Genomic DNA, 24696 nt, shown 5'->3' with positions numbered 1-24696 from the left:
CGTCACAGTAGCCTGAGCCTCTGTGTCCTGCAATAAAATTGGCCATCTGGGTGTGCGCAGTGATTGCTTATTGGGATTCTGTGGAAATGTGTCTCCGGGCCATGTTTCTGTGGAATGAGGTAGCACAGCTGTGACCGTTTCACACAAGCGTGCAAGTTATTGTAAAATTCCTAATACTGCGTTACTTGCATAAACCACTTCCAAATAAGACGTTTTCTAACCAGAAATAGTGAGTGATAGCCAGATGTGGGCTATGCAGCATTTCAAGGGAGAGGTTTTGAGCTGGGTCTTTTATTCCATTTCTGAGGGTTTGCTTTTCATAGTGGAAGGGTTTGGAACGTTCTCATCCTAAGAATACAGTGCGATCTCCTCTGTTAAGAAAACCACAGAGGAAGGACACTGCCGATGACCATCAGGCTGAGCACTGACCTGTTCCAAGGGACTGGCAGGCAGGTTCCGTTTTTGGCACTGCCGTCTGAATCTTGGACAGGCATTTCTCTCTGTTGTTACCAGAAAGAGTTTGTTGGGCGGGAATTTTCTAGTAGGATGTATATACCAAGAACAGGCAGAGAGGTCAGGTGAGAAAAGTCACAGATTGGAATTCCTGACTCATACAATGATGCGGGACCCGGAGCAAAGCATGTGACCTGTGCTTCGTCTTCTTGTCTGTAAAATGAAGCCATCTGGGGGCATCTAGGTGGCTCAGTCGGTTGAGTTGTCGGCCTCTTGTTTTCAGCTCAGGTCATGATCTCAGGGTCGTGGGATTGGGCCCTGTGTCAGTCTCCATACTCACGGCAGAGTCTGCTTGTCCCTTTCCCTCCCCTCTCTGCACCTCCCCTCAGTCGGTCTCTGTCTCTCTCTTTTTCTCTCTCTCTCAAATACATAAAATCTTAAAAAAAAAAAAAAAGAATGAAGCTGTCTGGCTTTCCTGTCATACAAGCTGGGAAATGATTTAACCTTTTTTTTTTTTTTAAGATTTTATTTATTTATTTGTCAGAGGTAGGGGAACAAGCAGGCAGAGTAGCAGGCAGAGGCAGAGAGAGAAGCAGGCTCCCCACTGAGCAGGGAGCCCAGTGCAGGACTCGATCCCAGGACACTCATGACCTGAGCTGAAGGCCACTGCTTAACTGACTGAGCCACCCAGGCGTCCTGGGAAATGATTTTAAAAATAGGAAATAGGAGTTAATTTATTAGAGACAGACAAGCCTGCTAAAGAAATGCATAGTGGTACTTATCAGGTACTAGTGAGGTTGGAACTCAGTTTCATTTTTATTTTGCCTCCAGCACTGCATGGGAAACACTTGGTTTGGCCAGGCAGTTCTGGGCCCGTGGTGGTTGGGTCTGGATGGGGTCTGGCAACTGGGATTTCAAAATGGTCCTCTGACAACACCATCAGCCTTCTGCTGCGGCCTTGGCCCAGTGGTGTTCAGCGTGCCCAGCTAGCTGTGAGTCCTGGCTTGTACGAATGAGCTTGGGAAAGCACTGTGGGGCTCAGAAATGACGAGCGCAGCGCCCAGCTCCGGTGTGCGAGCCGGCAGCGGAACGCGTGTAGACACGCTCACGAGCAGATGCCAGAGACGGTGTAGTGGAACCTTCCACTTGGAAGCAGGAGCTCTGCACAGGGATTCAGAGTCCTCCCTCCCATCCTGGGCCCTGGCTCAGGCTGCTTCTCCTGTCTTAGCTCAGTTTCCCCTTGTGTGCAATGGAAGGTTTGCCCCAAAACCCACTGCTTAGGGTCAGAAGACCCCAAAGTCCTTAGTTTCCTCGCCTCTGTTTTCTGTGTTTGCTGCATGAGAGGAAAGTCCTCTGGCGGAGACCCCCAGGCTCAGGTTGGTGGCATCTGAGGACCTCCCGGGCCCCGGCACTGAGCAGCTCTGGGAGGGTGTTCACGGCCGGGCCAGACGGCAAGGCTCGTCCCCATCGAGAGCGCCACGTGCGACTGGACTGTCGCTGCACTGCCCCGGCCACCCTCCCTCCCTCCATCCTCCGGATCTCTGTCTCGTTGGCTCAATCCGTCTACAGAGCTTGCCTTTTAAAGACTTAGGATCCCACCATAGGGTTGTTCGTGTTGCATTCACTTGAGGTTGGTTCCCTTGATTCTTTCCTTTGTTAATGCCCGGAAGCCGTCCCTCCCTGCCACGGCGGCCGCTCTGGGGTCAGACAGCGGACATTACTGCCGCCTTCTGGGGACCTTGTTCCCATTCTGTGCGAAGCAGAGCGCTAAGTCACAAGCCGTTGGGGAGCCGTTGGGGGGGCCTCCGGGGGTAGGCGGGCCGCCTGCTGATCCCATTACGTTACAGTTCAGGGGCTCGCTGCGTCCTGTCCGTTTCCTTTTCGCCGTTCAGAGGTCCACGTAAGCTCCCTGGCAAGACCTCCTCTCTGATTTCAGAAAGGCCGGCTTATCGGCCTGGCTCCTGCGATAGCTTAAAAATAGGATTCAGCTTTATCGGGAAAAGAATTTAAATAATGTATCAAGGAAGACATGTAACAGTAAAAATATTTTTAAATCCCAAAACGTTTTCATAAAGATGCAGGATTACATTACTCAATTATTTTTAAAGGGTTTTTAAAAAGCTGTGTCTCGGCTGCCGCGGCTGACGGTCGTAGGCATTCGAATGAGCCCGTGGCTATGACTTCAGTCTGTTCGGGGGAAATGGCTCTGATGTCATAAACCGACTCGGCTTTGCTGACAGGAAAATTGTGCCGAAGGAAAGCTCTTTGGACCCATATGTTTGTTGTGTTCGATGGCAGGAGGGAACAATTTAGCGTTTGCAGAAATAGGCAGCCACCGCAGGGGAAGGGACTGGGAAGTTGTCGTAGAAGATGGGACCGAGTGAGGAGGCAGAGCCTTTGCGGGAGGCAGGAGGCTGTCCTCCCTCATCCTGTCAGCGTCACCGCTCCGAATCAAGGTGTCCAAGTGAGAGACTGCTGTTTGGGGGGTGTGGGGACACGGGGGTGGGGGCATCCTTGGAAGCTCCGGTGAGTCTGCGTTTGATCCTCGCTGAGCTCAGGCAACACAGGTTCCGACTCTGATCCCACAGCGACTCTGCGGACACGACCTCAAGAGCCACCCTGGGCCCAGCAGCTGGAAAGCGGCTGTACGTTGCTCTTAACGCACTTGCCTCCTGGGGGAAGTTTCAGTTAGTCACTGAGAATGCGTTTGACAGAAATTTCTCACGTTATCCTTATGGCCAGATAAAATACAAACATGACAATAATTCAGAACGGAGCATTCCTGACTGAATGAACGACTGATTCCCCTCAAAGAGGGTTGATGAATGCACCATCTCCAGCCTGGTGAGAAGCTTCTCGTCATGGGAGAAGGGCTGTCACGTGGCATGCTCAGAATTTCTATGAATGATGTCAGTGAAGATGTGTCTGTCATATTCTCCGGTGACCCAAGGCTGGAGGACAAAACCACAGTTCTAGAATATCGCAGTGAACTAGAGTGGAAAGGTGACCCGGGCTAGCTCAGAGAAGGGGAGCCGGGGAGAAATGGTGGTCTGCACTGCCTGGGCTTACTAATAGCAACAGCAGTTTAGAGCAGTGGTGGCTTGGGGGTGGGTAAGCTAAAGGTGACTCGGGTTCACAAGGCGGTGTAGACCGGGTGCCCGTACCCGAGCCAGGCCCTGCTCCAGATGTGGGCATGCGGCAGAGAACAGCAGACAAGCCCCTGCCCTCTGGGATTCGAGTTGAGAGAGACAGATACTACACCACAGACGCAACACGTAAATTATGTACTATGTTAGGAGGCGATGATGCCAAAGCGGGGAGATAGGGCGAGGTAAGGGGGGAGGACTGCAGTTTTAAATGGGGTGCTCGGGCCTTGCTGAGCAAGCGACACTGAAACTAAGAGGAGAGGAGTTACCGTGTGGGTATCGGGGAAGAACCTTCTGGATGGAAGGAGCAGCCAGTTCAAAGGGATAAGGTGGGTCTGGTATGTTCGAGGAATAGCAAAGAGGTGAGTATGTGCAGCAGTGGTGGAGGGAATTAGTAGGAGCTGAGGTCAGAGAGGCACAGCTTCCCCCTCCTCGTGGAGAAGCAGCGACTGGTCTTAATTTGTGGTAGTTGCGGAGAACAGAACCAACAGCTCAAAGACGATTTTGGCTTGGTGCGAGGAACAAGGCGGGCTGCTGGGGACTAAAGGAAACCACACTTTTCTCCACCATCTCATCCTGAACACAGAGCAGCAAGGACCTACATCTTCCAGGGGGGTGGGGGGGTGGGGGGAGTTATATAATTAAGATAAAAATAAGTTTTCCCGGCTGTTCACAGAGTCAGTGTGGGAGTGGATTCCCGGCCGGCAGGTGGTGCTCCCATCCGGGCTGGGTGGAGTTCTCTGATGACCTCTGAGTTGGGGTGCAGGGGGTCTCTCACTCCAGGCCCTGCCTCTGAGTGATGGTGTCATTTGGTTACGTGGCTCTTCCCAGGGAGGAAATTTTTGACACTTACAGGCACAAGAAGTCTACTGATTGTTAAATATGCATAAGGCCTTTTTGAGATTTTAATCACTTTTAAAGATTTATTTATTGGAGAGCATGAGTGGGGGGAGCAGCAGAGGGAGAAGCAGACTCCCTGCTGACCAGGGAGCCCGAGGCGGGGCTCCATCCCAGGACCCCGTGATCATGACCTGAGCCAAAGGTAGACACTTAACCCACTGAGCCACCCAGGCACCCCAAGGTTTTAATCGTTTTTAAGGAGACTCTAGTTTTGAAGTCTGAGGTATGGGAACATTTTTCTCAGTTTTTTTGTGGTCTAAGTAATACGCATAAATAGTTGAGAAAGTCAGTTACTCAACCTACTACAAAAACAAGCTCTCGCCACTCCCCTCTGGTCTTTCCAGGCCTCGCTGCTGCCCCTGCCCTAGAGGCACCAGAGAGAGGGGGGAGTGGGAGCGGGGAAGCAGGCTTCCCGCAGAGCAGGGAGCCTGACGCGGGGCTCGATCCCAGGACCCCGGCATCATGACCTGAGCCAAAGGCAGACGCTTAACAACTGAGCCACCCAGGCGCCCCTGCTCTTAGGTCTTCTGTCTCTCACCCATCCTGTTGGCATCCTCTGAGGCCCCGCTTCACCCTCCCCGGTCCCACTCCAGTCTGGACCCCGCTCTCTGGCCTGCTGTACGGCTGGGGCCCCACGACTCTCCTCACTGGCTTCCTAGGCATGTGTTTCTGTTCTCTCAGGCAACACCTTGTTCCCCAGGAGCAGCCACAGGGGCACTGCTGGGCCCGGGAGCCCGGAACAGCACCCCCCTCCCCTCGGTGGGCTCCCTCTGTCCCTTCCTGTGGAGAAAACCCATCTTCCAGCAGCTTCATGAAGGGAAATCCTGGAAGTCAAATTTCTTGGTTCTTTTCTCCCCCATTTTATTGTCTCTTGAAAGAGAAAATAATAACGTAAGTACTTACACATACACATGCGTACAGCGGATCACGTGTGACGTCTGAGCGCTAGCAGCGGTCAGGGACGTGGAGGTACACCCCGCCTGACCCCGGGACAAGAGTCCTGCCTGCACCGGGCGTCTGCCTCCGTGGCCCCCTCCTGCCCCATCTCTGGGCTGCAAAGACACACCAGCCAAAGGGGGTCATTCTTCTGTTGCCTTTTAAACTTTGTCACAAATTGGATATGTGCTTGAGTGATCCACTGTTTGGTTTTTATTGTTTTCGAGCTTCACAGAAGTGGTCCGTGCTCTAGGTGGGCCTCTGGGACTTATTTTCTACCCACACCTCCTACTCGTGCAGACGTCTGTGCGTTTCGCGAAGTCGTGACTCAGTCATTTTCGCTGCCGTCCGCAGTGTACGCCTTCCCCTGCGAGTGGGTGTCTGGTCTCCGGGTTTCTGCGTCCACGAGCTCCTCGGTCTGAGCTCGAGGGGTCCCAGGACGTGTAGAAGTTCAGCTGGGAGAGATGGTGCCGCAGCATTTTTCCGGAGGTGAAACGCGGCCTTCCCCTAAGTCGGAAGGTCTCGATTGGCTCTTCAGACCTAACTAAGCGTAAAGCTCGTGTCGGGTCTTTCTCAGTGTGTGTATAGATAGACACGCACACGGTAGGAAGTGTGTCTCAGCGTTTAGTGAGAGCTCTGTGTTTAATGTTAGAAATGGCTGCTCTTGATCTCTTTTAGACCGAAAAAACAACAGGGTTTTTGTGTGTGTGTGTTTTTTCCCAACCTACAGTTCAACAGGATGTGAAGCTCCAGTTTGGAAGTCCTCTTTCCTCTGAACTTGGAAGACCTCATTCCAGTGTCTTCTAGCTTCGGGGACTGGTGTTGAGAAGACCCGTTCCTGTTCTCATTCCCATGGGGTGGTCTTCTCCCCCTGTGGAAGCCTGTAGGGTTTTCCTGTCTGGGCCGGCGCAGCTGCGTGTGGGAGGCCTTGGGTGAGCTGCTCAGTGGAGTCCGGAGCGCGCAGCGGACCCACCCCCCAGCCCCACGCCCATGCCGCAGCCCTGGCGCGTTTTCTCACGTTCACGCTTCCGAACTCTCCTCTCCTTCTGTCCACATTCCTTCCGTTTCACATATTGGGCCCTCTGGACTCATCGTCTCACTTGCTAATGTTTTCCTCTCTGTTTTGCATATTTTTGATCAGTTCTACTTGTTAGAGAGTTTCTTTTTATAGGTGGTTTTCTTGCCTTCCTATCAGTGTGAAAAATCCTGCCGTATTTTTTAATAGCCAAGAACTTTATTCAATTTGTTGTTTTCCAAATTCTTGTGGAGGTACAAGGAAGGGCTTTGGTTCTTGAACCGTGTAGAGAGTTGCCCTGTGTCCTGTCCTATCTCTGACACCCCGCAGCTGCGTGGCCTTGAGCAAGACACGTGGCCTCTGTTCTTGGTGTCTTCATCCGTGAAATGGAGACAGTAACAGTACCCACCTCGTTATTAATGGAAAGATTCAACGGAGTAATGCATGTCGAATACTTCAGAGTGTCCCCAACACTTACTAAGCGTTCATAAATGCTGTTTTTTATGATTAATGCAGTCTCTTTTCTTTTACTGAGCGTATTACTTAAGTCATTTCCTGCCATTTTCTTTGGCATTTGTATCCTCCGCTTCTTTCTGGTTCTTTTTGATCTTTACTTGGTTTTAGACTTCCGTGTTGGAGGTTTTCCTCAAATGTCTGCTAATCTCTGGCCGGCTGCCCTTGAGGCAGTGAGACTCAGGGAACAGTCATGGACTTGGCAGGGCTTGACACCGATAACCTTAACTCTGGGGTGTTTGGAAGGAGACTCCCATCCCCCGCACACACACAAAGGTTGGTGTTGAAAGGCTTTTTCTACCTACCAGGTGGTACTTCTCTGGAGAGGAAACCCCCAGTCTCTCACCTGGCTGCCGGCAATCTTGTTGCTGAGGGGGTGGGAAGTCGGCAGCTGACCATTCCGTGTGAGTCTCACTTCACCTCGTTCCTTGCTTACAGTACCTGCCTCACCCGACCCCACCCCACCCCACTCCACCTCCGCTGGACCTGGCATGCCTTCCTGTGATTTCTTCAGAGAGCAAGCCTCTGTCACTTGTCTCCTTTGAGTGGGCGACTGGTCCCTCTGGTTCCGGAGCCAGCAGAAGCCTCGTATCTTTCTCTGCTCAGTCAATGACCACCTCCATTCTTTTCCAGTTTCTAGTAAGGCTGGGTTCGCATCTCTTATCCTGTCGCTCTTGGTATTCCTTGAGTGTCACTTTGGGAGGGAGGAGGGTTTCAGGAGAACAATCCTATTGGTTTAACCAAAAATCCAAATTTACTTATTGGAGATAATTGCACCGGAAGACTGATGTTTGTCCATAATCATGGAAATAGAGCAACCAAAAGTGGCCACAACTCTGCAGATGCAGTGTCTTCGAGTTAAAAGACTGTCGGGGGTAGGGGGCGCATGGGTGGCTTCATCGGCTAAGTGTCTGATTCTAGATTTTGGCTTAGGCCGTGATTTCGGGGTTGTGAGATCGAGTCCCATGTCAGGCTCTACGATCTGTTCAGAGTATGCTTGAGGTTCTCTCCCTGTCCTTCTGCCCCTCTGTCTCTGTCTGTCTGTCCGTCCCTCTCCCAGACAAAATCTTTAAAAGCCTGTTGAGTTGGAGAGCAGACCTGGGGTCACCAGGGGTTGGGTGGAGGGGAGGGGAGGGGAGTGGAGGACCGTGGCTCTAAATGGGCAGCACAAGGATCCCTGTGGCGGTGGCAGTGTTCCATATGCTGGCTTGTTCTGGAGGCATGAACCCAAGTAGGTGATCAGGTTGTATACAGTTAAATGCACGTGCACAAATGAAAAAGTAAATAAAACTGAGGAAATCTGAACAAGAAGGTTGGATTGTATCGATGTCAGTATCCTGGCCGTGATACTGTACTGTAGTTGTGCAGGACGTAGCCATTGAAAGAAATGTGATGCATCAGATCTCTCTCATTTCTTACAACTGCATGTGAATCTACAATTATCTCGATAAAATTTTCAGTTAAAAAAAATGGGGTGGCTCAGTCGGTTAAGTGTCTGCCTCTGGCTCAGGTCATGATCTCCGGGTCCCAGGATGGAGCCCCACATCGGGCTCCCTGCTCAGCGGGGAGTCCACCTCTCCCTCTGCCCCTCCCCCCACTGGTGCTTGTGTACACACATGTGCTCTCTCAAATATATACATAAAATATTTTTTTAAAAAGTGCAGATTCTCAGGGCAGCTGAAGGGTAGTCTTGGGCTGCTACCTGGGTATGTGTATTTGAACAAGCTCCAGAGGGAATTCAGATGGTGGCTTGGATGGGAACTATTAGTCTGCCCGTGGCGCTCTTTTTATGTAATGGTTAAAGAAAAAAGAGTTGACTTATGAGTGGTTCGTTGGACGCCAGGAAGATGATGACCCAGCGGGCTTGTAGTTTAGAGGTTGGACCAGATGCTTCAAAGGCGATCTCTCCAGCTACGGCCGCTAGTGTTCAGCTCCTTAAATCTGTGATTTTTACTGAAGACCTCAAAACCTGAGACACTGAATAAATCATACTCACTTGACAAGTCGTTCTACATTGTTATTACTGTTACCTTGTTGCTTGAAGACAGTTTGAAACTTTGGGTTTCTGGGTCGTGTGCCCCGGAGTCGAGGTACTTTGGCAGGGGGAAGGCAGAAACTGGCCTGTATGACAGATTGAATCCTCCAGCTCCTACACAGTCACAAATGTCTCAGCTGGCAATCTGTGGCTGTTGTGTGTCCCACTGACAGTTTTTCAGTGCGTCATGACGGTATGTAAAGAGCTTCATAACTGTCATCGTTGTTTTATATGCTGATAGCAGAGTTAAGTACCGTGGAACGAGGGTCAGCCAACTGAGGCCTACTACCTAGTTTTCTCCAGCCCGTGAGCTAAGAACCACTTTTATTACATCTTAAATGGTTTTTAAGAAATCAGAAAGGGTAAGGGCGCCTGGGTGGCTCAGTGGCTTAAGCCTCTGCCTTCAGTTCAGGTCATGGTCTCAGGGTCCTGGGCTCGAGTCCCGCATCAGGCTCTCTGCTCAGCGGGGAGCCTGCTTCTCTGCTTACTTGTGATCTCTCTCTCTATCTCTGTCAAATAAATAAATAAAATCTTTTAAAAAGGGGCGCCTGGGTGGCTCAGTGGGTTAAGACCTCTGCCCGGCATTCTGGGATCAAGTCCCACATTGGGATCCCTGCTCTGCTCTGTGGGGACCTTGCTTCCCCTCCTCTCCCTGCCTGTCTCTTTGCCTACTTGTGATCTCTGTCAAATAAATAAATAAAATCTTTAAAAATAAATAAAATCTTTTAAAAAATCAGAAGGATAATTCATGACACATAAAAATGATATGAAACTGAGATTTCAGTGGTCTTAAATATAAGTTTTACTGGAACACAGCAACACTCATTCATTTAAGTATTACCTGTGGCTGTTCGTGCTTCCCATAACAGCACAGGATTGAGCAGTTTCAACTGTAGTTGCCCACAGAGCCTCACGTGCTGTCTGGTGCCGGACTGCGAAAGTTTGATGACCCTGCTCTACTAAAAAAATAAGGTGACATGTGTGGGTATTTTCCTTTGTAAACTCTTTTTATTTGAAAAATGGGATTTAGTAGTAAAAGAACACGAGCCTGGCTGTGTTCAGTCAGCAGGTGTTGGGAGAGCTCTGGCGCATCGGTTTGTCTAGCCTTAGATCTGTTTTTTCTTTTTCCTTATCTTTTTTGATTTTCTGTCAAAATTCGGATCTGACTTGCATTCCTCAAAGTTGAGACTTCTCGTATAAAAGCATTTTGCCTTGAAAGTTTTTGAAAGTGAGTTGTAAGTTGCAGCCAAACGCCTGGTTAGCGCGTAGAGAAGAAAGCTGTCCAGTTCTGGTGCTGGGGCCAGTCCGTTTTCGAAAGGTTATTTCCTTGAACTGGAAGAACAGCAGAAGGCAGGCATCCAAACCACTCCTTAAAATATTAAAAGCCATGTCCTTGTGAGCTCACAGTGACATGATCGTTCATCTCCGGGACAGTCTGTTTCATCAGCCGTGGCTGGCACTGGAGCCTAACATTCTGTGTGGCAGCTCTCATGACCTTTCTGGGTTAGTCCTTTTCCGTAGACTCGGATCAGCACCAGAGGCTGTTGAGTCTCAAAAGCCACTGGCTGGTTGAAGTGGTTGGTTATTTTGGCCTTGTTTAAAGAAACAAGATGGTTGAAAAAGTGATGACGTGAGCAATATTTTTTTTTACTTTTAAAGGCTGTTCTGGGCGCTTATGAGTCATTTGATAGTCAGTGCAGAGTTAACACAAATATCTATCACTTTAAAAGTTTTCTTTGGGAAAGGAAATAAAACCATACTGAACATTATTCTGGAAGTTTGAAGCCAACGCAATTTGACAAATTGTAAAAGAGATGTAAATGTTGAAAGGGCTGTGATTTTCGGTGTAAGATATGATTGCCTGCCCGTAGAGAACCAACCGTAAACTCTCAGGACTAACACTCTGAATGAGGCAGCCAGTTATGAGACCCGCATACCTAGGACAGTGGGTTTTTGCCGTTCCTGCCATCAGCACCTTGCGGATTACGGAATAACCTCTCCTGCCTGCTCTCCCTGCCTCCCTCCTTCCCCCTCTCCGTCCCCCAGCACAGCAGCCAGACTGAGCCTGCAGAAACTCAGGTCAGACCCGGTCACCCTGCTTGCAGAGCTCAGAGGCTGGCATCGTTCACTGTCAGCAGCATTCTGCCCGTGGCCCATAGGTGCGGCGACTGTCTTGCATCATCCAGACCAGGACATTTTTGAGAGTGTGAAGGGGTGCTTAAAATCATTAAAATTTTATAGTTTTTTGAAATGTTTATTGACCAAGGCACCTGGGTGGCTCAATCAGTTAAGCATCTGCCTTTGGCTCAGGTCATGATCCCAGGGTCCTTGGATCGAGCCCCGCATCAGGCTCTCTGCTCCGCGAGGAGCCTGTTTCCCTTCCTCTCTCTCTGCCTGCCTCTCTGCCGACTTGTGATCTCTGTCTGTCAAATAGATAAATAAAAATCTTTTAAAAAATAAAATAAAATAAAAAATAAAAATTATCTTGATTATATGAAAATTAAAAGAAGAAGCAGTGGCGCCTGGCTTGCTCAGTTGGTAGAGTATGCAACTCCTGATCTCAGGGTTGTGAGCTCAAGCCCCACGTTGGGTGTAGGGCCGAGACAGAGGGAAGAAGGAAGGAAGGGAGAGAAGGGGGTAGGGAGGAGAATTCTTTTTGGCATACATTTGAATAGTTTTAATCAGCTTATCAGTTACATTTGTCTCTGATATTCTGTGTTCTGGTTATGCATAACCAACCACGCCAGAACTCGGTGGCATGAACAATTTGATTTTCTCTCATGGTCCTGTGGGTTGACCAGACTCACCTGGATGGTTCTGCTGGGGGTCTCCTCATGCGGGTGTAGTCCAGTGGCAGCGGGGTCATGTTGAAGATGGCGCCTGCGCTCCTGGGCCTCCCACGTGGCTCTCCCCACCCTGGCTGGCTTGGCCTTCCTCAGAACATAGCAATCTCGGGGGGTTGGTGGAGTGTTCTGTTAGCTAGCTTCCCCAGAAAGCACCTCCAGGGGCGCCTGGGTGGCTCAGTGGGTTAAAGCCTCTGCCTTCAGCTCAGGTCATGATCCCGGTGTCCTGGGATTGAGCTCCGCGTTGGGCTCTCTGCTCAACAGGGAGCCTGCCTCTCTGCCTACTTGTGATCTCTCTCTATCAAATAAATAAATAAAATCTTTTTTAAAAAGAAAGAACGAACGAACGAAAGCACCTCCAGAGAGGCCTAGAAGAAAACTGCTTGGTGTCCCGTGACCTAGCTCCGAAGGCCACACCAGTCACACCCACTGGTCTGTAGGACAGGAGCGAGTCTCTGGTCCTGGGCAGAATCAAGGAGAGGGCTCTACAAGGGTCAGATGCCAGCAAGCGGGGCTCGCAGGGAGGCCTCCTCTGGACCCTCACTCCTGCCTTGCGGCACTGCTCTTTTCTTTTTTTTTTTCTTTTTAAGATTTTGGGTTTTTTTAATTTATTCAACAGACAGATCACAAGTAGGCAGAAAGGCAGGCAGGGGGCGGGGGGAAGCAGGCTTCCTGCTGAGCAGAGAGCCCGATGCGGGGCTCGATCCCAGGACCCTGAGACCATGACCTGAGCCGAAGGCAGAGGCTTAACCCAATGAGCCACGCGCAGGCACCCCACGGCACTGCTCTTTTCCCAAAGAATGTGCCTTCCGTGTGGTGGTCTTTCTTCTGTAACATTGCCTACCATCTTTTTGCTTGTTTGTTCGTGTTTTTTTTAAGATTTTATGTATTTGAGAAAGAGAGAGAGCATGAGAACAAGCAGGGGGAGGGGGCAGAGGGAGAAGCAGGCTCTCCGCCATGCAGGGAACCCAGTGTAGAACTCAGTCTCAGGGCCCTGGGACCATGAGTCAAGCCAAAGGCAGATGCTCAGCAGACTGAGCCATCCAGGTGCCCCCCTTACCTGCCATTTTAATACATTTGTATTTAGTAAATTTGAAATCTTTTTTTTTTTTAAGATTTTATTTATTTATTTATTTGACAGAGAGAGAGAGAGTGAGAGAGGTAATATAAGCTGGGGAAGCAGGAGAGGGAGAAGCAGGCTCCCCACTGAGCAGGGAGCCCGATGCAGAGCTCGATCCCCGGACCCTGGGATCATGACCTGAGCCAAAGGCAGCTGCTTAACAGACTGAGCCACCCAGGCGCCCCTAGTAAATTTGAAATCTTTAGCATATTTGATTCTTCTCTGTATGCCATAGTATTCCTTTTTTTTTTTTTTTTCTTTTTTAACATTTATTTTTCTCACCATAGCACGTACCTTCCCCAGTGTCCACCACCCAGCCACCCCATCCCTCCCACATCCCTCCCTGGAGAGCTACCCTCAGTTTTTAATCCTCAGAGATTAAGAGTCTCTTACGGTTTGTCTCCCTCTCTGGTTTCATCTTGTTTCATTTTCCCTCCCTTCCCCATGACCCTCTGTCTGGTTTCACCATAGTATTCTTAATTGAGAGTATTTTCTCAATTATAAATTTCGACTTTGCAGAACATATACTTTGGCCCAAGTGTTTTCATAGGGTATTCTCTTTTTGCCTCCATTTAGAATATTTTTGACACTTATTTTTTTTCAATAAATTGTCTTTCTTTATGATCTTTCGCATGCTTCATCAGATTTCCAGCCCAGCCACAAAGCCGCAGGCAGGCCTTTTCAGTTTCATTCCATTCCAAGACAGACTATACATTTAACTAAAGATGACAGTTCCACCAAAAAAATTCTTACCAAAAATTGAGATACTCCAAAGTGCTCTTAGGGAATTTTGAAATAAACTGTTGGAGCTCTTATTTTGTTTGTTCAGTTTGTCCTTCCTCGAGAGCTCAATTTCAGAGTGACACGCTTTATTTTTGGTGATTGCAATTTCTTAAATATTTTAAAAGCTACGGGGTTTATTTTGCCATTTTAAAAAGGAGTTCTTTAAAGGCCCAGATGTTCCTAATACTCAATTTGTAATACACAGACATGCTGCAAATTTTTTTGTTTTCAGAATCAGCTTTGGGGTGTCTTTGTGGCTTAGTGGGTTAAGCGTCTGACGCTTGATCTCAGCTCAGGTCTTGATCTCAGGGTCATGAGTTCAAACCCCACACTGGGCTCTATACCCAGTATGGAGCCTACTTTTAAAAAAAAAAAAAAAAAGGGAATCCGCTTCACAGAAAATTATTGTTACTCAGAAAACACAAAAATATTTGTACATTTTGATACATTTTGACAGCTTGAGCTTAATTTTCCCAGGTGGATTATCGGAGCTGGTTTTGACACAGTCGCGCATCCGTGTAAGCGTAACTAATGCTGAGGCTCTTTCTCCTCCGTAGGTTTCTTGCTTTAATAAGACACTTTTACCATAACGCTGTACTTTACCAGAACTGGCATTTGAGTATCACCACAAAAACAGAAGCTTACATTCACACTAGGACTTTTTGACTTTACAGTAACACTTTCTTCTAGGGTTCCCACTCAGTTCCAGCGTGGAGGATGGGGGCAGCTGCCATCAGCAAGAATCCAGCTCCGGTCCAGGGGTGCCTAGGTGGCTCATTCAGCTGAGGCCTTGATCTCAGGGTCGAGATTTGGAGCCCCACGTTGGGCTCCACATGGGGTGTGGAACCTGCTTTTAAAAAAAAAAAAAAAGGTGCCTGGTTGGCTCAGTGGTTAAGCCGCTGCCTTCGGTTCAGGTCATGATCTCAGGGTCCTGGGATCGAGTCCCGCATCGGGCTCTCTGCTCAGCGGGGAGCCTGCTTCCCTTCCTCTCTCTCTCTGCCTGCCTCTCTGCGTACTTGTGATCTCTCTCTGTCAAATAAATAAATAAGATCTTTAAAAAAAAAAAAAAGTCCGTTCAGCTCTGATGCTGTCTGCCCAGGGACTGCATCAGTTTCCACAGGTGGAGGGTTCAATCCTACAACACTGCTGCCACCCCCCACTTCCGATGCCCATCACAAGCCCAAGCCTTCTGACCCAGGGCTATAGATGCCAACACCCTCCTTCTCAGATTCCTTTAATTCACTAGAGGGGCACGAATCAGCAGCCGGTGGGAATATGCAGAGTGAAGGCTGGGAAAAGGTACTGGGTTTACGCGCCCTCTCAGACACCCTACTCTCCCTGCACCTGCACTGTCCCCACCCGTCGTGAAGCTCGCAGAACCCAGTCCTTTTCGATTTTCACGGAGGCTTCATTGCATAGTCAGACTGACTGGTTTCAACCTCTTGATCCCTCTCCCCTCCCTGGAGGCTGGGGGTAGAGCTTGAAGGTTCCAGCCCTCCAGTCACTTGGCTGGTCCTCCTGGCAACCAGCGGCCCCCTCCCGCCCCGCCCTTGGAGGAAGACGAAAAGGCACCTTCATTAACGTAACAGAAGATGCATTTATCACCCTAACCAGCAGAAATGTCTGGGGTCTTGGGAGCTGTGAGCCAGGATCCCTACAAATGAAGACCAAATACAAATAAGAAGTACGTATTTGGGTCACCTGAATGACCGGGCATACGTTTCTTACAAATCACAGGATTGCATGTGTTTTTTGTTTGTTTGTTTGTTTGTTGGTTTTTTGTTTGTTTGTTTAAAGATTTTATTTATTTGACAGATCACAAGTAGGGAGGCAGGCGGGGGGTGCTCGGGGGGCAGGCTCCCTGCTGAGGAGAGAGCCAGATGCCGGCCCCAATCCCTGGACCCTGAGACCATGACCTGAGCCGAAGACAGAGGCTTAGCTCACCGAGCCACCCAGGCGCCCAGTATTGCATGTTTATAATTCAAATCAAACCAGTATTAAGATTCACTGATTTTCTGTTTGAAGCATAAGGTAACGCTGATATAAAATGGGCCTCATTAGCAGCTGTGAGTTTCTCTTGCTAATAGAACAAACACATAAACAGCGATTGCCTTATCTTTCCTCTGCAGTACAAACCTTAGAATGGACAAATGAGTGAAATTAGCAGAGTGGAACTACTGTCTGATCCACAGTTACCTGGACAGTCCCTGCTGCCACGGCTCACTTTTGGGCGTGGTCTTTAACGAAGAGCGGCGGCTACTGACCAAGGCCCTGGACTTTGTTTAGCAGGTGTAAGACTTGATTTTCCTATGGTCTGAATTAGCGCTGTGGATGGATGATCGATATTGAAAAACGTTTCCTATGAGTTACAAATTCATCAGCTCTCTGAGAAAATGGAAATTGAGTGCTTATTTCATTGTTGTTAGACATACACTGTGTTTAATTTTATTGCTGCCTGAAGAATTTATCAGAAAAGAAAATATTACCCAAAAACACAAACGTCCTACAGATTTACATCAGGAGTTGCACATTTAGCCCACTGCCAGTTTTTATGTGACAAGCTAAGAATGGTTTTTACTTTTTTTTTTTTTTTAACAGTTGAAAAATCAAAAGGGGACGGCTGGGTAGCTCAGTGGGTTAAGCATCCGACTCTGGATTTCAGCTCAGGTCTTGATCTCAGGATCATGAGTTCAAGCCCCACTTTGGACTCCACGTTGGAGGGGGTTTTTTGTCTGTTTTTTTGTTTGTTTGTTTGAGACATGAAAATTCTATGAAATTCGGATTTCAGGATGAATAAACAGTTTTACCAGACAGCCAGGGTCAGTCCCTTGCTGGCTAGTTGGGCTGCTTTCCCTTCCAACAGCAGAGTTGAGTTGCAACAGAGACGGTAGGACCCACACCTAAAATAGTTCCTGTGGCCCTTCACAGAAAGTGTCACCTCCAGATGATACCCTTCGGTAGAGGAAAAACACTGCGGCAGGAATATTCAGACTGCTGTGTGCTACCTTCTGCCGCAGGACCGGCTGCCTCTCTTTCCCACCCTGTTCATACGCACCTGCAGGTTCCCGCACACACGGCTGCCCACAGCTTCACCCATGTCCCAGGCCGAGGAACAGGCCACCTGCCTGCTGTACCAGCCGGGCAACAGCATCTCCTGCTTCTCATACCAGCGGAGACTAGGAGAAGGCGACTGGCTGCCAGCCACCACACCAGCAAATGTCGGGGCTAGGCTGAGGGTGGAGAGAGGCGGTGGCCCCCGACACACCACTAGATGAGACGATGTCGGAGGCTAAGGATACGAAGGTCAGGCCTGAGCACCAAACCCGTCTGGCTTCTTAGCTTAAGGCAACTGTTGATGATGCTAATACTCGGTTTAAAAATGAAAACCTACACTAATTGCTAACCCCACCGAAACAGCAGGGTTCAACTGGTCATCTCCTGGATAGCCCCCTGCCCCACGCCCCCCACCATAACGTCCACAGATCACCCACACACAACCACCCACAGCCTTCCTGTCTGCCATGCGCTCCCTCTGCTCCAGCCCCGCGGCCTCCTCCCTAGTTTCCCGCTCACGTCTTTGTTCACATGTCCCCTTCTTGGGCAGAAAAACACATGCGCCCACGCTGCTTTTGGGGCGATAGAAATGTTCTGTGTCGTGATTGTGGAGGTTGGTTTTGCGAGTCGCGTGTCTGTCAGAACTCACCGAAATGGGCACCTCAGGCAGTGCGCTTTCTGTCATTATTTGTAAATTCGGCCTCGGTACAGTTTTTTAAAATGGGCTGCAGGGAACCGAATAAAAAATGTGTGTGTGGTCAGATTTTTATATGTGGGATTAAGATATATGCCCATTTGAGAAATCTTACGATGATAAAAAAAAATAATAAACATTGATTTTCTGAGGATGGAGCATTTTATATCAGCAAATTTTAGCTTCACATTTCTTGAGAGAATATGGTGTCCCATTTCTCATAGCTTAATTCTCAAATTAATTTTAGAAGGTGAAACAATTTTTCAATCTCCATTCATAATTGATTTTGTTTGCACTTCTTTTTTTTTTTTTTTTTTTTTAAGATTTTATTTATTTATTTGACAGAGAGCACAAGCAGGGGGAGTGGCAAGCAGAGGGAGAAGGAGAAGCAGACTTCCCACTGAGCAGGGAGCCTGACACAGGGCTCAGTCCCAGGACCCTGGGATCATGACCTGAACCAAAGGCAGACTACTTAACCAGCTGAGCCACCCAGGTACCCCAACACCTTGCACTCCTTGATCTTTGAAGTTACTTTATGTTTTAAAGAGTTTTAAGGGCACCTGGGTGACTCAGTCAGTTAGACATCTGCCTTTGGATCAGGTCGTGATCCCAGGATCCTGGGATCAAGTCCCACATCAGGCTCCCTGCTCATGCTCTCTCTTGCGCTCTCAAATAAATAAATAAAATATTTTTTAAAAGAAGGGTTTTAAGGTAGTTTTATAATGTAAAGGTGTTTAGAATCAAACATTAAAATGTTTAATTCATGTGGCTCGTATCTAGGTGGTTTCTGCATTCACAGGTTAAATCTGGAGGTGATCTATTTGGGCCCTAAAATTCATATTGTATGGGTCTTTTTTTTCCCCAAAATACTTGTCTTCTCATTTGCCTGCCGGCATGACTGGTTTCCCGACCCCAGCGGTCGGTGAAGCTCTGCTGCTGTTTGGCGTGAACTGTGACATTGGTGTTCTGTGGGCCGCGTGGTGGAGTCCCGCCCACAGCCAGTGTGCTGCTGGCTGCCGGAGTGTAGATTGTCTTTCATTCCACAAATACCACCCCTGCTGCTGACTGCTTGTTTTTCTGCCCCAGGGGACCATCAGCGTTGGCATCGATGCCACTGACCTTTTTGATCGCTATGAGGAGGAGTACGAAGATGTGTCCGGGAGTGGCTTTCCGCAGATCGAAATTAACAAGATGCACATATCCCAGTCCATTGAGGTAAAGCCCAGACTCCCCCCGCCGAGTGCAGTGAGGCTCAGGTTAACGAGGCACGGCGCACCGAGCAGATACGGTTTTTCTCATCTTTATTTATGAAAGGATGCAATTAGCCACTTAAAGAAAAAAAAGTAGTTCCAGGCACAACCTTGTTACTGCTTTGCTGATGCGTTAGCAACATGAGTGCCAGGGGGCACTTAGCTTCTGAGGTCGCTGGGCTCCCCCAGCAGAAGTGCAAGTGGTCTGGGAGAAGTAGAGACCAAGGTCAGGAAGATTTGGGGTGAGAAAGCAGACCTCCATGGGTGATTCAAAGAACCAGTCTCCATTTTAAGGCACACTCTGTTGTGTGCAGAAAATACAACATTCAGCTGAACCCAGGGTCACTAAAATGTCATCTTTCTGCACACTGGCGGGGGGTCTGCTGAGGCTCACAGAAGGTCTCTACCTCCTCAACTCTTTTTATTCTCAAGTGCATCAACCCAGAAGATGAAGTCCAAACTCTGGGAAACTTGCCTGTCTGGCACAGCTTCCAGGGTTGGCTACTAGGGCCACGGATTCAGTCCCTTCCCCGGTGCTGGTGGTGAGCAAGGACTGTAGAGTCCCAGACATGCCGCTGTGGGAGGGAAGGCACACGACAAAGCCAGTGTGCCGTCTGATCCTAAGAACCAGCATTCAGCCCGGTCTTCCCCCTGGAAATTTTGAAATTTGCCCAGGAAAGCTTTTGAAAACCATTCTCTTGGTGGCCACATGCAGTTCAGATAGCAAAGTGGGAGAGAAGTGAACCAGTTGAGGTCCTCGTGCGTCCCTAGACCCTGGAGCTGTGGTCACCAGCACCTTTGGCCATGCACTTGAAGTGTATTCCTTACACTGCTGTCCTCGTGCTTCCTCGTGCTTTGACTCATTCCTTACCAGCAAATATCATTTCCTAGGCACCCTTGACAGCTACAGACACAGCCATCCTCTCTGGAAGCCTCTCAACCCAGAATGGGAACGGAGGGGGTTCCATAAACTTCGCACTTAGACGAGTCACTTCCGCAAAGGGATGGGGAGAGGTAAGAATGTCGACGGGTAGGGTCATGTTACCCACTGCAAAGCCTGATTTCTGAACACTGACATTCTAAAAGCCAACCCTCAAAAAGACCTAGGTTGGCCACATCATTGTACAACAGGATACCGGATGTCAAACTTGCATCAGGTGACTGTCCCCAAGAGAAAAATGCGTCTCCTACTGGAGCCAGAATCCCCCCATCTGCTGGACAGCCCAGAGACAGGACAGAGCAGCAACATTGCCCTTGAGACGCCGACTCACAGAAATACAGCCGCGAGAAACTCCGCGTCTCTGTTCCCCTTCAGCAGAGACCTGTAGGTTCTTCCCTTTTCCTGCCCGGTTCGGAAGGCAGGTGCCGCGTCAGTGCTCCGGGCCACGATGGGCGGCCGTCTCGCAGCCAGCTCTGCTGAGCAAATGGACCTGCGTCAAATTAACATTGAAGAGGTCTTGAAAGTCACCCAGACTAGTAAACGAGGCAGCCAGCACTGGCTGGACTTCCCCGGCTGAGTGTGGGACTGCAGATGGGTTAGCTCCAGACCCCTGACGACCATCTCCAGTCACCTGGGAGAGCCGCGGGCCATGAAGCAGAGCAAGAACACAGGGCAGGGGCCCCCGCTCCGGACCGCGGCAGGCGGCTCTGCACGCAGCCGGGCATGGAAGCCAGTCTCCCCTTCTGACTGAGTGAGGGAGACCATCGGAGGCCAGCAGTGTTTTCTTTGGAGGGGCTCCCTTCCGAAACCTGCCTCCTTTGGATCTGTGGCAGCAGCCCTCCATTTGGTGAAGGTCTGGATGAGGTCTTGGGAATCTTCCAGGGGCCCTGGTGGCTCAGTCAGTTAAGCATCTAACTCTTGGTCTTACCTCAGGTCTTGATCTCAGAGTCGTGAGATCAAGCCCCACGTTGGGCTCTAAAATCTTCCAACCCCCACTTGCAGAGTCCTGGCAAGGGCCAGTGGCATTAAATTAAAAGAAGGAATTAAAACCAGAGGTGTTTCCCCGAGACCTGGGTTGCTGCTGTGAGAGTAAACACCACTAACTCTCTTTTTCTCTCTTGAACAGTTAGAATTTGGAGCCGGGGATCTGCAGGGACCTTTATTTGGTCTGAAGCTGTTCCGTAATCTCACCCCAAGATGGTAAATACAGAGAAATCCTCTTTGATGGTCTTTGTGGATTTAGCAGACTAGAACCTGTATATTTTTTTGGTCAAGGTCATCTGGAGTTACCTCTTCTCTCCTACGAGGTCGTCAGGGGCAAACCTGCGGCGTGGGTGGAGAGCCAAGGCAGGGTTCCCATGGCGCAGACACTGGACTGGTGGGCACGGGGAGGGGTCATCTGCTGCCTGTCTGCCCCGGGCCCGGCTGCTGCTCTGCAGCCCACAGTCTCCTCCTTTATGGGAATGAGGCTCCCTCCTGTTCACCCAGGGCTGTGAGCACCAGGGGAGTAGAGAGAAAGCAGCTTCACGGGGAAGCTGGCCAGTGGCCTGAAATACTGACGAACTTGTGGACATTTCTTTGTCCCCGAGAATGTGTTTGAAGTACCGGAAAGGGTGTGTGCTAAGCAGTGGGCGCTGCTGAGACTGCCTGGTCATCAGCAAGATGGGCAGACGCTGGAGCGTCGAGCACCCCCAACCCAGTCCCCTTCGTCTTTGCTGTTGCAGGAACATCCCACTCCTGGACCTGTAACTCGCTGCCCTCCTAGAACCCCAGAGGTGTCCTTAGCTCCCCTGTTGGGTTACGTTGTGAGAGCAGCTAAAGGAACTGGGTGGAAGGTCAAATAAAATTCTCTTTCCTCTGGGGGAGAAAGTAAAGGAGTCCTGGGAGGAAGTATATGTTTGGAAAGAAAGCTTTTCACTTCCACTTGGATGTGTATCTGCACACCTGCCCGGTCCCGCTGGTCAAGACCAGTCCCTGCTCCAGTCCAGTAGGAAGGGCGAGTTGCCGGGTGGGTGGGACACAGGGTATGAAAGGTCATGAGAGAACAGGTGTGGCCTCTGGGACAGGTAGAGACCAAGCTTGCGGATGTACAGGCTGAAAGCAGCAGCGACAGACGCTCTCAGTCCCGTTGTGGGGGATCACACATGCGTGGGTGAGAACACGGCTTCTCAGGCCTCTGCTCCAGGACTTAGGAGTCAGTGGGTCTGGGAGGTGATGAGGATTTGCGCTTTTAACTACTTTAGGCTGAGAGTATACACACACGTTGTCCTAACACCCTGGCCCAAGCACTCGTGTGCGTCAGTCTGTCTTCTCTGGTGCCGCCAGAGAGCACAGAGTCCTACCCTGCTCCCCACACCGGCTGAGTTGGGTGCTCTGGGAGGCCCAGGAATCTGTATTTATCAAGCACCTAGGTCATTCTTAAGCCCAGACACATTCAGGAGACACTTGACCGAGGGAAAGCTGTTGGCCATCTTATTCTGCCTGAGCCTCAAAGTGCTGAGTGGTGCCTGGGGAGGGGGGTTGGGGCTTGCTGGTCGACGGCCTTTGGAAATTGAATGTCCTCGTCGTGCCCAGAGTTCATAAGACTTGAGAATGCAGATGTATAAACGGATGCCAGTTGGTCGACGACTGCGCTGTGGGGTGCCCTGATCCTAGGGCCAGGGCATTTGCAAGTCCAGACTGGTGATCACAAGGTTGGGTGGGGTGTAGTGCCAGCCCCGAAAAGGCAGACAGCCTGTAGAGTGTTTTCTGTCTCCCCGGGAAGTGCCTGCCTTGCTGCTCTCTCTCTCCCTCCCTCTCTCAAATCAGTCTCTGGGACATGCTGGATAAAAAGACTAAGTCGTATTACTTTAATTAAATAAGGATCTCAGTCCTTCTATTTTGATTCTCTTAAATGCCACCATCTGTCTTGAAATTCTAGGGTGACTTTGGCTTCTCTCCTCCCTGCCTGCCTCCCCTGACCCCAGCGTGGCTAAAGCAGAAAAACACAGCTGGCACCCGGGGTGACTTGAGAGAAATGAGGGAACATTTGGGTTGGGGGCCCCGTGGTGGGGAGGACAAAGTTCTTAATTCGTGGGGAGCTGCTGAAGTTTGCAAGAGCATCGCCATCAGTGCTCTCTCGTTTGTCATTACTTAATGGCAAAAGTGGCACCCCCCGAGCTTAGGAAAGAGAGAAGGAAATCAGACTTTGGCGATCTGGTGAACATTTGGCTGTTTGCTCACCTTTTAACGCTTTGGGTAAAGTGGTGTGAATTCCTTTGTCGTTGACATGAAATACCCCTTTTTAACCAGAAGATGGGGCTGACTGTCTTGGAAACAAACTTCAGATGCCTTTCCGGGCAAGCGCTTCACTGTACGAGCTTTCAAGTGCAGGGCCATGGGCAGTCCTGAGGAAGCTACTGATGCCCCCCCCCCAACTCTGACATAATTGGTCTGGGGTGGTCTCTGGGTCAGGGGTCCTCCCGCTTTGCCACACGTCAGAATCACCTGGCAAGCTTTGAACACTCCAAGCCTGTATGTCGGAACTCCGGGGCGGGAGCCCAGCATCAGCGTTTTTTAGATCAGCCGCGTGCTGCCAGTGTGCGGCCTGCGCCCCACCCCAGGCGGTTCTGACCTGCAGTAGGGTTGGACCTAGTGGTTTTCGGTAACAGACATTCGGGTGCCTCTTTGGTCATAGCTCAAGGTGGAATGGGATGGTGGGCCATGAACATGAGCAGGGAGAGGCACTAGGAAGATGGCAGCAAGGCCCTCTCTCGATCCGTCTCACGGAGAGAGGCTCCGTGTCCTGTTTTCCTTGTGGGGCGCCGGCTCGGGGCTTCAGGGAAGGCAGAGTGAGCTGGGTCTTAGCGTGGCAGAGAGGAAGGGGCCAAGAGGAGCTGAGAACCGGGTGTCATCCAGGACCGTTTCTGTGTGTGTGTGTCCCCAGCTTTGTGACGACAAACTGTGCTCTGCAGTTTTCGTCTCGTGGCATCCGGCCTGGCCTCACCACCGTCCTAGCCCGGAACCTGGACAAGAACACGGTGGGCTACCTGCAGTGGCGGTGGGGGATCCAGTCGGCCATGAACACGAGCATCGTCCGGGACACCAAGACCAGCCACTTCACTGTGGCCCTGCAGGTGAGGAAGAGCTGCTCCCTCGTGTGTCCCTGACATCCCTCACCGGAGCCACCCTCCCCGGATCTCAGCGCCGTGGGGCCCGCAGGGGGCTGTCCCATGCACGAGCGCTCAGGGCTGCTGAGACACCGTCCTCAGGCTTCCAGGGAAGCTGTGTTCCTGTTACCCCAAGCCAAGTGGCCCTTTCACATCTAGTAGGAGCCCTCAGAATCAGGGTGGGAGAGAGCCTGGGGTGGTGAGTAAGCCCAGAGCGGAGTCATGTGCTCTGTCATGTGCCACCATGGTGGGCAGGGACACAGGGTGTGAGGGGCCCCGCACCTCAAAAGGCAGCTGCTCCCCAGCACCCACCGCTGGCTGGGGTGTCAGAACCCAGGCCCCTGGCCATAGAATGTTCTGTTTCTGTGAGCAGCCAGGAAAGTGGGTTTTTACGTGAATTCCCCCAGGTGTTAAATATTGGCCCCTAGTAAGTGTTCGCACACAGGGTGGGGCCCCGGCCCGAGAGGTCTGCCCGTGATGGGCGCTCAGCAGCGGGTGGGACACGGCACCTCAGCCACTAGCCGTGCCTTCCCTTCTCCCCCTGTGTCCCCAGCTTGGGATCCCTCACTCCTTTGCACTGATCAGCTATCAGCACAAATTCCAGGACGATGACCAGACCCGCGTGAAAGGGTCACTGAAGTAAGTCCCGGCGGGTTGCTCTCCACTTTGTGCACCTTGCGGAGGGGGGTCCGACGGTGGGGCCGTGGCCGCAAGACGCCCGCCGTTTCTGTGACGTTTCTCGAGCGTTCCTGCGGGAGGCCGTGGGCTGACAGAAGGGCCGCACTGCGGCTGGGCTGACTTCGCTCTGCCCGGGCACTGAGGGTGTCCGTCCTCATCCACTCCTGGGGCGGTGGGGGCCGAGGGCA

At 50.5% G+C, this 24696-nt stretch overlaps 1 protein-coding gene across 1 annotated transcript in view; it reads left to right on the top strand.

Moving 5' to 3' along the window:
* DNAJC11 (DnaJ heat shock protein family (Hsp40) member C11) overlaps positions 1-24696 on the top strand; it is a 69603-nt gene that overhangs the window by 32724 nt on the left and 12183 nt on the right. Inside the window, exons 5-9 of the mRNA XM_032863297.1 lie at positions 18579-18707; positions 19634-19756; positions 20809-20882; positions 23608-23797; positions 24384-24469. Coding sequence (XP_032719188.1) covers positions 18579-18707; positions 19634-19756; positions 20809-20882; positions 23608-23797; positions 24384-24469 — 602 coding nt within the window. The remainder of the gene's footprint in view (positions 1-18578; positions 18708-19633; positions 19757-20808; positions 20883-23607; positions 23798-24383; positions 24470-24696) is intronic.

This window comes from Lontra canadensis, unplaced genomic scaffold, assembly GCF_010015895.1.
Source record: "Lontra canadensis isolate GAN:19392208 unplaced genomic scaffold, GSC_riverotter_1.0 scaffold25, whole genome shotgun sequence".
In the NCBI taxonomy this organism is placed as follows: domain Eukaryota; kingdom Metazoa; phylum Chordata; class Mammalia; order Carnivora; family Mustelidae; genus Lontra; species Lontra canadensis.
Note: the sequence above shows the minus strand (reverse complement) of the source record. Positions and strands in the feature narration are given on the sequence as shown.